We start from the raw sequence: 16351 nt of genomic DNA on the forward strand, positions 1-16351 counted from the left end.
ATAATGACATATATCTAATGTACTATAATATTAATATACAATAATGACATATATATAATGTAATATAATATTAATATACAATAATGACATATATATAATGTACTATAATATTAATATACAATAATGACATATATTTAATGACACATGTTCTGTTTTGTAAACAAATTTTAGCTTATTCAGTTTATTGGATTCTTTCAGTCAACATGGAACCAAATATTTGATTAATATATCTATAAAGATAGGACCTGTGTCTGCATTTTTGTTGACATTTTGGGGAATAGATATTATTTTTAAATTATACACGTATGTCATTCAATTAAAATTATAATTATAATTTGAAATTATTCTTAGCCTAAACAAGTTTATTCGAATTTTTTTTATCATACAAGACTACCCACAAAGGATGAGACTGTAAAGACGACCTGGAACTTACAAAATGTTACGATCCCAAGTTTAAATTAAGTCTTCTGTCTTAAAGGGAGTGTTCGCGAAAAATGAAAGAGGGTAGGCTTACGGCGAAAAATAATCGCTTTTAAACGCTACTAATTTTACTTTTATCTGTTGCTTCTATAAGGAGAAAATTGTTAAAGCGTCCATACAAATTCAGAAAGTTGCAATATACGACTCGTATCGTAAAATAATCAATTTAATTTCAAACAAATCAGTCAGATATTACAACCTAAAGTCATCGATTATTTTTCTACGCATTCGTATATAGTAAGTAAGTATAGTTAATATTTCATACTATTTGTTATTTGTTTTATATACAGTCCACTTAAAACGACTTTTTCCGCTAGGTGTTTCTGCCACTTGTAATCATTCAAAGCATCGAGAGCAGAGACATCAGGCGGCCAACTATTTCGGCATTTTAAGTTGCATTATATACGAAAAGAATACTAAATATTAGCTATATATATACGAATGCGTTGAAAAATAATCAATGACTATTGTTTTGTAATATTCAAATGATTTGTTTAAAATTAAATTGATTTATTTACGATCCAAGTCGTATTTGCAACTTTCTGAATTCGTATGGACGCTACGTTCTTTAGTATAAGTTGTTTTCTTCTTATAGATGTAACAGATAGAAGTACGGTTAATAGCGATCAAAAGTGATTATTTTTCGCCGTAAACCTATACCCCCTGTAATTTTTTGCGAACACTCCCTTTAAATATAGTCTTTAAATAGCTGATTAAATGATTTGGCAAAAATTGAAACAAGTTTAGTATATAGCTGCAGGGACTTTTATTTCAAAAATTTATTTTCCTCCACGACCACGTGCGAGAAAACGGCGGTTGTAAAGCTGTGACCTTTCTTTATTTTATTCTAGTTTTTTGATCAATATTGCTCATATCTCTTAGAAAACTAACATCCTAAATGTCTTTTAAAGTTTTTTTTTTGTAAAGAATGGTCGGTAGGTGACTCAAAATAATATTCCTGAAAATGTATTGGTCTTAAAAAGAACCTATGAACGTGCAGTACTCTACAATTCTTTTTACTTAAGTTAGATCTATTTATGGTGGTTTATATTTTGTCCCCTTGATTTCTTTTAATTTTATCATTTTTGCTAATTGTTTAAATTTTGGAAAAAAGGGTAACTTAATTGGGAACAATCCCTTTAGTTAGAATTTATATACATATATATGTATATATATATATTTATATTATTCAATCAATTTTTATTTGAAACTTTTAGCGAATAAAGTATATATAATATATATATATAGAGTACATCATTTTGATAGAAATTGTTGATAATATTAACACTTTATTATAACATAAAGATATTACCCAAATAGTGCAAAGCTTGCTTATAATACAGCAAACATTAAGATTTGTAGATACAGTTTATTATACAAATATACAATTCTTAATAGTAATTTAGGAACTACAAGCTCACTATAAAGTGCTAAACAGATTAAACCAAACCATTAATGCGCGATCCAAAAAACATATATTTATGGTATTGACTATAAATATTTTGGTATGTATTTGTAGATTTCAAGTTATTTTATGAAAGAGTTTTCAACACTTTTGATTACTCTGATGTCAGGAACAATTTTCATTATTAAAAATTTGAAATTTCAGACAATCTTCCATACAGCATGGAGGACGAAAACTTCATGGACGGTTTGGACCAACCCTTCATGGACGGTTCGGACCAACCCTTCATGGACGATTCGGACCGAAATTTAATGGACAGATCCAATGAATTTGTGATGGAGGGTGGCAACCAAACAATCAACTTCATGGGACCGGATCCTGATAAAGAAAGGTAGGCCATTTCTAGTTGTACAATTTGTGTTTGATAATTCTTAAAATTAAAACAACAAAAAATTATCATGTTTTTGGTATGATTAAAAAAGTTAAGTTTTACAATTTTTTGTTCTGAATCTTTTGTTTACTCAATTTTGATTTTTTACTTATTTTTTTTAAAACAAATATTCCTCATTAACGCTTTTATGTAATGTATAGGATTCCATTAAAAAATACTTTCTAAAATTTTTTTAATATTTTCTTCTTTTATGATTTTATCTTTTCTTAAGCTATTTAATTGTTAGAAGTTGCCCACTTAATTTGTTTTGGTATTTTTATAGGTTTTTGCTTTTTAAACAACTTGCCTGAATTTCCTCCAGAAAAAAGAATCATTTTCAAATACTCTGAGTTTGTTTTCAATTGCTAAAAAATTGTAAATTAGCTGTGTGTTCCTTGTCAAATTTGAAAATTATGCAGTGCATTCCAACTTGTTTCTCTTGAAGACGACTTTTACCGCGCGCGGGTTCAGAGATTTTTCCGAAAACCCGGTAGAACTGTGAAATTGATTAGAATTTGTTTAGGATTTATGGAATTCTGGCCAAGTTTGTTCCCTACGTGGTGATACCGCTCTTCGTACTTGTTATATTCATAGGCAACCATCTTTATTCATTAAAATAAACGTTCTTTTCTTCATAATTTTAACAAATTAAAATTTTTAATCCATATACCTTTGAAAATTGATGTGGTTAATCTTAGGGATTTTGCACACTGCATTTTCTTAGATCAGATTATCAAAGATGTATACGAGATTAGAAAATTGAATTTGTTAATTTTCAAAAGTAACTTGTTACTGCTCATATTCCATTGTTATTTTTATAGTCTATTCCAAACCCAAAATGTCAATAAAATCTGATGGAATCAAAAAAGTTCTACAACAAAGATATCAGCAGTGCAAATAAAATATTATCAGTGCAAAATGCAATGATCGAATCTGTTGATCAAACTTTAATCTAAATTACGATAAAATATTTGATTTTATGTCATTGGTTTACAACAAGAACGATACCGTCATCTTTTAACATTTTTCTTTGACAATTTACTACATTTTCATCACAACATAAAACCGAAAATTACTGTTTACTTTGTCTCAAGACGTCTCTACCTTTTTAAATAAAGTCCCTTACGTTGCAAAACTCATAAAAATAAGTTTCCAGAATAATTTTTGCAATCGTTGTATACGACGTACAAAAAATAAAATGAAAATGCATAATTTTATTAAATTATATTTTTCCAAAATTTCTTCCATTTCTTTTAAAAATTTTCAATTTTGAAACCTAATTAAAATCAAAAATATATTTTCACAGAATTTTAGTTTTCTCTGAGATCTTTCTTTTGTTCGATTCTCTTCGAACTTTGGCAGCTGGGGTTTTGCCAATTATACCTAGAAATAGATTTGTTTAAAATTATTTGATTTGTTAAAAAACTGTTTAATATGCCTCTAACTCTCTCTCATCTCTATATATTTGCAATATGTGTATTTTAAATCTATGTATATGCTATATACATTGCGTGTCTGCTTTGTCTGTTTGTTTGTCTGTTTGTATCCAATAAACGTCAAAACGACTGAACCGTCGGACCTCGCAAGACCCCAGGGAAGGTGTATGGATGCTCAGAATTACAAAAGGTTTTATCCAAAAGCTTTTTTTTGTGAAATTTATAAAATCTGTAAACTTTATTTGTTATTGTTTAATACTGTACAAAGAGAAGATGCTCACAGATAGAGCCACAAATAAAAGTTTAAATAGAGGATGGGTGCGAAGCGCCCTAAAAGCCTAGGATTTCAAACTTTGACTATTTGGTCTTGAAAGATTAAAGGTCTAATGGACGTTAAACAGTGGGGAATTTAAGAGTCAAGGGAAGCCAGGGCGGACTAGAGGAGGATGCAGGTTTTGTCACAATATTCTTATTTAAATGTTTACACCTTTATTTCATGATGAGAACTGAGTTAAAAAAACTATATTCTGATGTGTTTTTAATGGACATAAAAACCAATTTTATTTGCCTCCAAAAAAAATGTTTTGTAAAATATAATTTTTAAGATTAATCGCCGTCTACTCAACTGTCATCCGAAGACTGATAAATTATCTTTCATTTAAGAAAATTTAACTTTTTAACTTCATGCATGACTTGACATCAAACTTCTTATATGATAAAATACATTTAATATAATAATAAAAAAAAATGATTTTATGGAACAGCCCCCCCACCCTTTGTACGGCCGGATCACCAATATTAGAAATATCTTATTTAATAAGTCCATACTCTGAAATTAGATTTTCATGTTCATGTCTATTTCTGCTTTATCTATTAGATCAAAGTTCCTAATCAACTTATCATAAAACATAGAAACCCTATTAGCGTACAAAAAGCAATATGACTGGATATATACATCACCACCAAGGTTGAGTCTTCAGAGCTCAACCTGGTTTCAATATAGATAACGGAGACATTTGATATTTTAAACTATGAACTCCGTAGGATCTAATGGTTTAAGTTTGAAATGTCAAAGATTTACACCATCAGGTTGCAAAGATATCAAGACAAAACATCTTGATTGTGTGACATAAACTCAGTTCTTTTAAATAGAAAGATATTAAAATAGGAAATGTGTTTGTTTGCAGTTTCTATTAGTTCTAAATAGACACCATGCGCGTGTCTGAGACCTGATTGGACGCTACCGGAGACGCACCGCAACCGTGCACAATGCACATGTTTCTTGCTTTAACAAACGTTTAGTATCAATTTCTAATTAAAATTCATTTAAGTGCTAACCTTTGTGGGTAACCCTGTATATATGGGCCTTTTTTATTACAAAAAAAAAGATAATTACAGAGTTGGACAAACATTATGTCTGATATAGTTCTCTGAAACGAATATCAATATTGTATTTTTAAGTGTAAAAAATCCGATAAATGATAATTATCGGCATTAGCTGTCTTTTTACATTAATAACAAAAAAACCGTTCATTCAAATTTTGATATTTCTAAAAGAATTATGAAGCACACGATTTTAAAATTGCAAACCATTTTTTCGATTCCTTGAACGATCAATCTGTTCGTTATTTTCCTGAACGTCAATTTCGTTCACAAATTCGCTTGCTCCCAAAACTTATGTTCGTCATCGAAAACGAGCCCTAATACTTGAGTATTTTCTTACATTACAGAAAAAAGCGAAAAACTGCAGTACACAGAAATATCTGGAAACTTTTTCTTCTTTCTTTCTTTCTTTAAAATTTAGAGAGTACACACTTTACTTTAATTTAAACATTTAACTTTTCCGATTGTATTTGAATAGATTTTTAGAAAATTTTATTTTATTTGAATCATAAATTTTTTCTCAAAGGTGCAGTTAAAAGTGTAAAAAAGGCAAAAATAATTTTTTTAAGAAAAAAAGAAAAAATGCTCAGAATATGAATTTCAATGCTGGTTTTTTATGTTTATATATTTAAAAAATTGTTTTTATGCAAGCTATTCTTATATATTGAACTAGACTTATAGGGCGCTTTTCAATTTTTGGTTTTAAATGTTTATTTCCATGCCACCAGGATTGAAACAAAAAATGTCCTTTTTTCATCGGCGGACTAAAAAGATTTTGAAATTTTGTCATGTAATTTAAAAAATTATGATCGTTTATAATTAGACTGTCCAGCGAACAAAAACTTTCACGAAAAATTGTAAAAATGTGGGTTCTCATTTCGCATTTTTTCGCCAAATTTCGCGAAAATGAATTAATCGAAAAAATGTTAAAACGATGTGAAATTTTTGAAAAAAAATTTCTCAAAAAAAAATCCGCGAAAACCATAGCTACACCAATTAATTGCGCAGTTTTATTGTATCGACATTTTGTTTCATGCTAGGCATTCTTCATATGTATATACATACATATATTTATATATATAGCTTTATCATATAGATAAAACAAACCTACAGACAAACCAAATATATTGAAGAAAATAATATGTCTATGCATTTGCATATTTTCGATAGATATTAGTATTTGTCTGATATATCAAGTGTATAATACATATATCATAGTAGGTGTTAACTTAGCATAACGATTTAATCTTAGTTCGTTATTTATATTTTTTCACTTCCAAACCGGCCCCATTTTTTGAGGGGCACATACGATTTACAAAGGTAACCTATAATTGTTCACTATAGTTTCTGTATAAGTAAATATTTCCATTTACTAATAACGCCGATTGTAGGATTCATATCTCTAATTGGATAATGAGATAGATAGAAAGTTAGCTTTTACCCTTCTATTTCTATTGGTTCAGAAAAGACAACAAACACATGGATGAACCCTGATTGGATCAGGCGCTAAAGAACTCGGCATACACGAGTGAGTTAATCCACGTTTTATGGGAGAAATGATAAGAACTATTTTACCGCTTTTATGTTATCAAATGTGTTGTTGTCTAGCTCTACTATATATTTACAGAGACATAATATTGTAAATAACAAATATATCTCCTGCTGTCTAGCTCTACTATATATTTACAGAGAAACAATATTGTAAATAACAAATATATCTCCTGCTGTCCAGCTCTACTATATATTTACTGAGAAACAATATTGTAAATAACTAGTATATCTCCTGCTGTCCAGCTCTACTATATATTTACAGAGAAACAATATTATAAATAACAAATATATCTCCTGCTGTCTAGTTCCACTATATATTAAAAGAGAAACAATATTGTAAATAACAAATATATCTCCTGCTGTCCAGCTCTACTATATATTTACTGTGAAAAAATATTGTAAATAACTAGTATATCTCCTGCTCTACTATATATATCTCATGCGATGATCAGCCAAAAATTCAAATGATTCTGGGTTGTGAAGCGGAGAGGCCATTCACTTAAAAAAAAGAAGGGTACAAAGTCTGTTTGAACAAAAAAGAGTAAAAATGGTTGTAACCTGGGTCCAGGGTTTGTGGGTAACCTACTGGTAGTGCTGGTGGTCATCATCAACAAGAACATGAGAAACACAACCAATCTCCTTATCTTCAACCTGGCGGTTAGTATCTATTTATCTATCTATCTATCTATCTATCTATCTATCTATCTATCTATCTATCTATCTATCTATCTATCTATTTATCTATCTATCTATCTATCTATCTATCTATCTATCTATCTATCTATCTATCTATCTATCTATCTATCTATCTATCTTTCTATCTATCAATAAATCAATCAATCAATCAATCAATCAATATATCTATCTTTATATCTTTTGCCATATTTTCTTTCCACAACGTACGAAGTGTGGATTTTTTTCCATTATTTCGCAACCTGGTGTAAAACTTTTACTACCTCTGAGCTAAATTAAATAATGGAAATGAAATGCTGTTGAATAATATTTCAGTTTAAAAACTTATTCAAGTGAGACATTTTATTATCATAGTTTGGCAGCTATTTCATGCAATTGTTCTTTGCACGAAATAATTGTGACTAATTCTGAATTTAGAAACTCCAAACTAATATTTTAATAAATGTAACCAAAAAATGCAAAAAATCATCACAATTTTCTGAAACTATGTTCTGAAACCATAATCCAACTATTTTTGTTTAAATTTATAAAAGCCGAATCCTTTTAAGTGCATTGTGTTTTTTTCTCTGAGAAAATATGATTTAATAAAAAATGGAAATTTTCTTTTATCTTGATAATTTATTTTGAGATTGTTTTTGTATTTTGAAAAGAATTCATCTCAGCCTCATGGTTTATTCTTTCTTTGCACCAACAAAAGACTCACATTTTTTTCCTATCCCTTCTTCCTTCCCCCTTGGCCCTAAGTCCACCACTCTCTTCTGGGCCCTAAGCCCTACCCTTCCCCCTGGCCCTAGGCCCTCAGCACACCCATATCTCCTGGGTCCTAAGCCTGCCCCCCCTGCCTCTGGGTCCTGAGCACACCCATATCTCCTGCGCCCTGAGCCCAACTCTCCCCTTGGGCCCTGAGCTTAACCATCTCTCCGGGGCCCTTAGCCCACCCCGCCCCCTTGGCCCTGAGCACACCAACTCTCCTGGGCCCTGAGCACACCCATCTTTCCTGGGCCCTGAGCACACCCATCTCTCCTGGGCCCTGAGCACACCCATCTCTCCTGGGCCCTGAGCACACCCATCTCTCCTGGGCCCTGAGTTCACCCATCTCTCCTAGGCCCTGAGCACACCCATCTCTCCTTGGCCCTGAGCCCACCTCTTCCCCTGGGCCCTGAGCACACCCATCTCTCCTTGGCCCTGAGCCCAACTCTTCCCCTGGGCCCTGAGCACACCCATCTCTTCGGGGCTCTTAGCCTCCCACTTCTGGGCCCTGAATACACCCCTCTCTCCTGGGCCTTGAGCCCACCCTTTTTAAAAAAAAAATATTTGTTTCTTCGAATATTGGAACAATTCTTTCACAGAGAATATAATAGAAATGGAAAAGTTTTAAAGTGTTTGTAAATAAATTAAACTTGGAAATTCAAAAGAATTAGATTAGACAAAATCCGCAAAATTCCCCCATTGAATTTAGGATGAAAATTATTTGTTAAAATGTCTGCTGTAGATCCTGTGTTCTCTGTCAAATGTGTATCGTAAAAAGTCCAATTGTAAAAACAAACATTTCATTTTCTTTTTCTTTAATTTCTTTTTTTTCTTAGTTTTCACTAGTTGCTAATTGGTGCTAATACAATCACGGAAAACTTTGTAATTAATGCTTTTCTTTTTGGCTTGGCCCTGTTGGGTGTTTAAAAAAAGTTTTCCATATGATTTCTTCATGATTTTCAATTTCTTTTGATTTTCAGAAATACCTGAACTAATTTTTTTCTTCAATTTTTTCCTAATGACCCGGTTTCAAAAAGAATTACAACTTAGTATGAAAAGGCCTAAGTTTTACAGTTCCACAGTTTTAAATGAAATGCTTTTGTAATGTAGAGAATTTAAAAAGATTTAATGTAGAGGATTTAAAAAGATTTAATGTAGAGGATTTAAAAAGATTTTATTTTCTGAAAATCTTTGACGCCCTTAGGTTATGACAAGAAAGATGATTTGCAACAATAAAGGTTCCAACTGCACAATAAAGGTTCCAACTGCACAATAAAGGTCCCAACTGCACAATAAAGGTCCCAACTGCACAATAAAGGTCCCAACTGCACAATAAAGGTTCCAACTGCACAATAAAGGTCCCAACTCCACAATAAAGGTCCCAACTGTACAATAAAGGTTCCAACTGCACAATAAAGGTTCCAACTGCACAATAAAGGTTCCAACTGCACAATAAAGGTTCCAACTGCACAATAAAGGTCCCAACTGCCTTCCATATTCATCAATGTACGTTTGATTATACTAAGTATAGAGTTATTACACATTTAATGTGATTTACAACAGGTCGGCGTTTATATCAATACAGCGAAGACTAATCTTATTTAAACTTTTTGATTTCTAACCAGATTTTTGTAAATCACAAGCTTACAAGTAAACAAAGTGAAGCTTTTAAAAAGAAGCTTAATATTATTCAATGAGGATGCTTTACATTTTCTTGTTTTTTCTGATTTTTTAAGTTAAATTCTACTATCTACGCAAATGTACAGACTCCAAAGAGGAAACTCGGGTTATTTTTCAATTTCCGGTTCAGCATACACATCTTGATATTTACAAATGAATGAACTTTTATTGAAATTCCTGACTGGTTGGAAACAAAAAAAAATCTCATGTTGTATTTTATTTCGATCGAGGTTTAAAACTATTTTGCAAATTTCCCCTCTCCTGGGACCTAAAGTTGTGCAAAATCATATTTTATTAAAATTCTTTGAATATTTTTCAGTTACTGAGGAAAACAACTTTTTTATTGCAGAGAAATATCTTAAGAATTTTAAAAGTAAAGCTGCATGTAGCAGCATTAAAGTTCACTTTTTTAATATCATCTAGAAGGAAAATATAATTTTACAATTTTTTCCTATATCTCCGCAACTGAATGGTGTTATCCATTGAGCTTGCAATGTTATTCTAAGTTTCTAACATAACACACAAAGAATGGAATTTTTGCCACAAACTCAAATTTTTGAATCCCTATATATTAGCAACCTTAAGGTTTAAGCGTTTGATATTTTAAACTTAAATAATTGGACTTAACAAATTTCATAGTTTTAAATAACAAAAGTCCACGACTTTGGGTGGCAAAGATATGAGTTAGAAAATCACAGTTTGTGGCAAATGCTCAATTTCTTTAATAGTTTGAAATATTAATGGTTTACGTCATCAGGTTGGAAAGATTTGAGGAATAGCAAATTAGAGTTGGATGCAAGTGCTCAGGTCCCTTTGCGTTAAAAAATGTTCTAAAAAATAGTTTTGGCTGAAACATTTAATCATGTGATTAACTTTTCATCTGTGACTGGATATTGGATTTATGAATATGAACCCCGGTCACGCAATAATGTTAAAAGATAAATTATATATCGTGCAACAGGACAGAAGGGGTGTTAAACAAACTATTTTCCCTGTATTCTGTATCCAGATAAAGTACTTTGAGGATCATGTTTCATGTATCATGTATTATGTATCATGTATCATGTGTCATGTATCATGTGTCAAGTATAATGTATCATGTATCATGTATAATGTATCATGTATCATGTATCATGTATCATGTGTTCTGTATCATGATGTATCATATATCATGTATCATGTATCATGTATCATGTATCATGTGTCATCTATCATGTGTCATGTATCATGTATCATGTATAATGTATTATGTATCATGTGTTCTGTGTCCTGTATCATATATACTTGTATCCTGTATCATGTATCATGTATCAGGTATCTAATCCAATGATGCAGTGTAAAAGAAATAAGACTAAGGTAATTCAATTAATCACTTTCCGACTTCAGCCTATTTTCTTTCATTCTGTTTATACCTCACATATATGTTATAAATGTATTCATGTTACAATTAAAGATATAAACAGGGTGAGTAAAAAAAGGTGTGATTAGCGGCGTCTGTTTCAAAATTGTACCTTTTTATGTGCGACTCTCCTGTATAGTATTTTTTCAATCAATTTTTTGTACTCAATGGTCAAAAAAAATTTCTCTCAAAATCCTAATTTCAGAAAAGCAAGAATGTGTGTATTTCTATCAAATTCTAGAATTTTAAAAAGATTGAATCACAGAATCACAGCAAGTTTGCAGAATTGTAATAAGAAAATTCGAAATTTTCAGTTGTCTAGTTTATTTTCTTCTTGGTATATTTTATAGTTATAAATATATATATACGTTGTTCTTTTGAAAACTGAGGAGCCATTAAAAAACAACTTTTCCGTAAAAATTAGGCCAGAACTGAAAAATGCGAATTTTCATATAACAATGGAATTGAGCCTTTGCCGCAAATTCAAATGTTTCAAATTATTCTATCTAACACGATTCATTGTCTGAAATATTTAAGGTCTGCTACATTTGGTTTAAAAGATACGTTACTAGATAATCAGAGTTTGTGGCAAAAATTCATTTCCAATAAAACGCAGAAACGATCTAAAATGGCAAATTTAAGCTAAATTGCTTGTAGGAAAGGGGGCGCGAGAGGCACATAATAAGTCTAGTTAAGCATACATTCAACTCCCATGTATTCGAACAAAAAAACCTGTATTGTACAAAAATAGACAATCCGGGAATGGTTCTAGATTTAAAGCTTTCAGATTATGGAACGTTTCATAGAAACAGACTTTAACATTAGGTAGCCACAGCTAGTGAATGTATGGCTGGTATATCTGACAGCTAGTGAATGTATGGCTGGTATATCTGACAGCTAGTGAATGTATGGCTGGTATATCTGACAGCTAGTGAATGTATGGCTGGTATATCTGACAAATCTTTCCAAAAGTATCTTTTTAATATCAAACTTTAAAATTGTATCAAAAAAGCCAGACGACATAATGGCTGCCCACCATACGACATAATGGCTGCCCACCATACGACATAATGGCTGACCACCATACGACATAATGGCTGCCCACCATGGCTCTATATTGTATACTTGCAATATCAGAAATGTGATGTGATGAGTAAAAAATTAATGTTATGCATTTTATTCTATTTATTTTGTAGGTGGCAGACATCTTGTTTATTGTGTTCTGTGTTCCGTTTACAGCAGCTGATTACTACTTTGCCTCAGTCTGGCCCTTTGGGGATGCATGGTGCAGGTATACTCGTCTCTTATTGGTTGATATTTTAAATCTTATCTCACATTGGTTGGTATTTTCAATCTTGTCTCCCATTGGTTGATATTATTAATCATATCTCTCATAGGTTGATATTATCAATCCTTTCTCTCATTGGCTGAACTTATTAATCCTATCTCTTATTATTTGAAATTTTCAATTCCATACCTCATTGATGATATTATCATTCTTATATCTTATTTGTTGATATTGTACATCCCATCTTATATTGGTTGATATTATCAACCCTATCTCTCATTGGTTGAAATTATCAATTCCATATCTCATTGGTGGATATTATCAATCTTATCTCTTATTTGTTGATATTATGAATCCAATCTCATATTGGTTTATATTACATGGGCAGCCGTAGTACATTTGAATTTCCGAACCGGGTCAACCTTTCCGGTCCCAGTTTGTACTGTAATGCCCGGGCATTGGGTAAATAAAGCAGACACTCAATAGGACTAGCCGGTGCAACAAGGTTGACACGGTTAGACTTTAGGTTGAATTTACTTTTACTTAAGGGTCAGAGGTGCGTGATTATCAATCATATCTCTCCTTGGTTGAAATTATCAATCCTATCTCTCATTGGTTAATATTATCAATCCTATCTCTTAATGGTTACTATTATCAATCATATCTCTTATTGGTTAATATTATCAATCCTATCTCTTATTGGTTGAAATTATCAATCCTACCTCTCATTGATTAATATTATCAATCCTATCTCTTATTGGTTAATATTATCAACCCTATCTCTAATTGGTTGATATTATCAATCCTATCTCTTATTGGTTAATATTATCAATCCTATCTCTCATATATGTAGTATAGTGATTAGAAGTTTTGTGTTCAGTTCATAGTTCCGAAAACTTCTAATGTGAATGAGCTACGATTCTAAAAAATTCCTTGTGAAGATGCCTTTGAAAAGTAAATAGTGCAAATGTTATAAGACAATGATTTTTACATTTTCATCTCTACTACTTGCTAGTTTTCTTCAACCTTTGGAGTCAATTTCAAGGATTTTTGAAAAATTGTTTTTTCCAGGAGTTGAGGGAGGGGGAAGCCTCTTCCCTTAAGAATCAGGCCAACCCTGATTTTTTAGGATTAAGGCTCATTATTCCATGGATTATATTCTCATTCTCTACTCTTATTATACAGATTTTTCTTCCTTTTAACATTTTTCCTCAGATCTTATCCTCTTCCATATTTTAGGAATTTTTATGCATAAATATTATTTTTCAATTCTAAACATGTAATTCTGTGTCACTGCAAACAAGAAAGAAGTTGAAGGTTTAATTAATGCGATATTTCTTGTTCAACTTTGTGACATTGTACCTCTTCTAGTTTTAGGTCTACGTACTAAAGTACATATTATTTGGTTGAATATCAGAAATTTAAAACATTTTTTTTCTTCTCAATATATAGTTCTTCAATATTTGGAGTTATGATCGAAAAATATAAGATTTCAATCTTACTCTCACGTGATGATGCATTAAAAAGAAAGATTATAGAAATTTTGATGTGATATGATATAATAATATCGGCATTTTCATTTGCATTTGCAATATTTTAAAATTTAATGAAGCACAGAGTGTCCCAAATTATATTTATTACATAAAGATATCATATTTAATGGACTAAGGTGTTTATCCCATGGATTACGATCTTTTTCTTTAATTAAATATTATGTGTAACACCCTTAAGTACATACTTACAGACATACTAAAACTCAATTGAGAAAGTTCAAAGAAGAAATGTAATTATTAATTTTTTGCAAAAATGTAATTAATGGTACGTTTATATAAAATATAAAAATTAGTTTATTTTTCCGAACACGGAATGATCCAGGCGTTTGAAACATTTTCTAATTATCAATTCTTGATCTCGATTTTTTGTTAATCTACAGATTAATTTAATTTTATATTGGATATTCCGTGAAGAGTGTCGTATGTGAAAATCAAGCAGGCGATCAGAAGCTAGAAATAGAGTCGATCCGACGATCAGAAGCTAGGACTAGAGTCGATCCGGCGATCAGAAGCTAGAACTAGAGTCGATCCGGCGATCAGAAGCTAGAACTAGAGTCGATCCGGCGATCAGAAGCTAGAACTAGAGTCGATCCGGCGATCAGAAGCTAGAGGTAGAGTCGATCCGGCGATCAGAAGCTAGAACTAGAGTCGATCCGGTTATCAGAAGCTAGAACTAGAGTCGATCCGGCGATCAGAAGCTAGAGGTAGAGTCGATCCGGCGATCAGAAGCTAGAACTAGAGTCGATCCGGTTATCAGAAGCTAGAACTAGAGTCGATCCGACGATCAGAAGCTAGAAGTAGAGTCGATCCGACGATCAGAAGCTAGAACTAGAGTCGATCCGGTGATCAGAAGCTAGAACTAGAGTCGATCCGGTCTCTTGATGTTTAACTTTCATAGTTGTCTGAACCACTATGATATTAATCTATGATTCCTGCATGATTGACCACAAATACCAGAATACATAGAAATATAATTATAGTTTTGATTGACAGGTCTAATTTCTAATCAATTAGAAGTAATGTTTAGTAAATGTAAAACTAATCATATTCCTGGTTTATTATAGGAATGGATACAAATCTGTTTATAAAAATTAACAAAAAAATTCTATTAACGAGTGAAAATAACCGTTAATTAGGGAAAATTAAGTTAAAAACTTTTGATGACATTGTATCAAAAGACTTAATTTCTTTAAAGAACGAAAGAACGTTAAGTTATTTATCTAAAAATAACGGTTACGTCATTGCTTATGGGTCTCGTTATTACGTTAATTTGGCGAATTTTGGAACTAAATTATTATTTTTTTTGTATTAAATGCAGCTAATTTTGAACTTGTCTCAATTTAAGTCAGTTATCAAAATTCTATATTTTACATCAGAATTATTTTTTTAAATAAAGGAATTGAGTCTTAGTCACAATCTCTGATTTTCTAGTCCCTATATCTTTGCAACCCAAAGTCTTAAACCTTAGATATTTCAAACTATGAATGTTTTTAGACAAAACATTCTAAGTTTGAAATATCAAAGGTTTACGTAATCAGGTTGCTAAGATATTGGCATTTGAAAATTTGAGTTTGTGGCAAAGACTCAATTCCTTTATGGAAGATTCTATTTTTTGAATAAACTAAGTTAAAATTGAAGAAAAATCTAAAAAAATCTTTCTCTAAAAGCATTTTACGAGTGTCCTTCTCTTAGTTTTCCACTATAAAGGAAATATATAAATAATTTTGCAAATTAAAAATTTCCGATGCATCTCAATCAAAAATACATTATCAATCTACCAATCAATCAACTACTCGTAAATCAACTGAACAATCAACTTATATTTCAACCAAAGGCTGCATGTAAAACAACCTTACAATCAACTATCATTTTTGTATGTTAACTGAACTTATTAAAACTGTTGAACATATCGAGCCCTACATTTTTATGGCAACTTCAATGAACCCCTGGAAGGTTTTCGGATGATTAGAAATGAAAAAATTTGCTTGGATGAATTAGATTTTTTAAAAATTCACGAAAAAATCGATAAAAAAGCAACAGTTTAAAGTTAGAATCGAAGCCTGAACTTTAAAATACAATATGCTTGTAAATAAACTAAACTAACAATTACCCCCTCCCCCTCTCCTCCCTCTCGATTTTATTTTTGGACAAAGTAGCTGTAAAACATAAATATCTATTCATGCATATTGCATACATGACTTTGACAGCCACCATTTTTATCAAGAAAAATGTGAAAACTTTAAAATTCAAAGAATTTAAAATATTCAAAGTCTAAGATTTACATTTTTTGTTTTGTTTATATA

At 31.2% G+C, this 16351-nt stretch overlaps 1 protein-coding gene across 1 annotated transcript in view; it reads left to right on the forward strand.

Annotated features, from left to right (window-relative positions):
* Positions 1–2093: 2093 nt before the first annotated feature.
* Positions 2094–16351, forward strand: part of LOC111699701 (allatostatin-A receptor) — a 35632-nt gene continuing 21374 nt past the window's right edge. The window contains exons 1-4 of the mRNA XM_023470430.1: positions 2094–2276; positions 2839–2909; positions 7254–7342; positions 12404–12498. Of these exons, the coding sequence (XP_023326198.1) occupies positions 2107–2276; positions 2839–2909; positions 7254–7342; positions 12404–12498 (425 nt within the window). The 5' untranslated portion in view covers positions 2094–2106. The remainder of the gene's footprint in view (positions 2277–2838; positions 2910–7253; positions 7343–12403; positions 12499–16351) is intronic.

Source organism: Eurytemora carolleeae, unplaced genomic scaffold (assembly GCF_000591075.1).
Source record: "Eurytemora carolleeae unplaced genomic scaffold, Eaff_2.0 scaffold123, whole genome shotgun sequence".
NCBI classification, from domain to species: Eukaryota; Metazoa; Arthropoda; class Copepoda; order Calanoida; family Temoridae; genus Eurytemora; species Eurytemora carolleeae.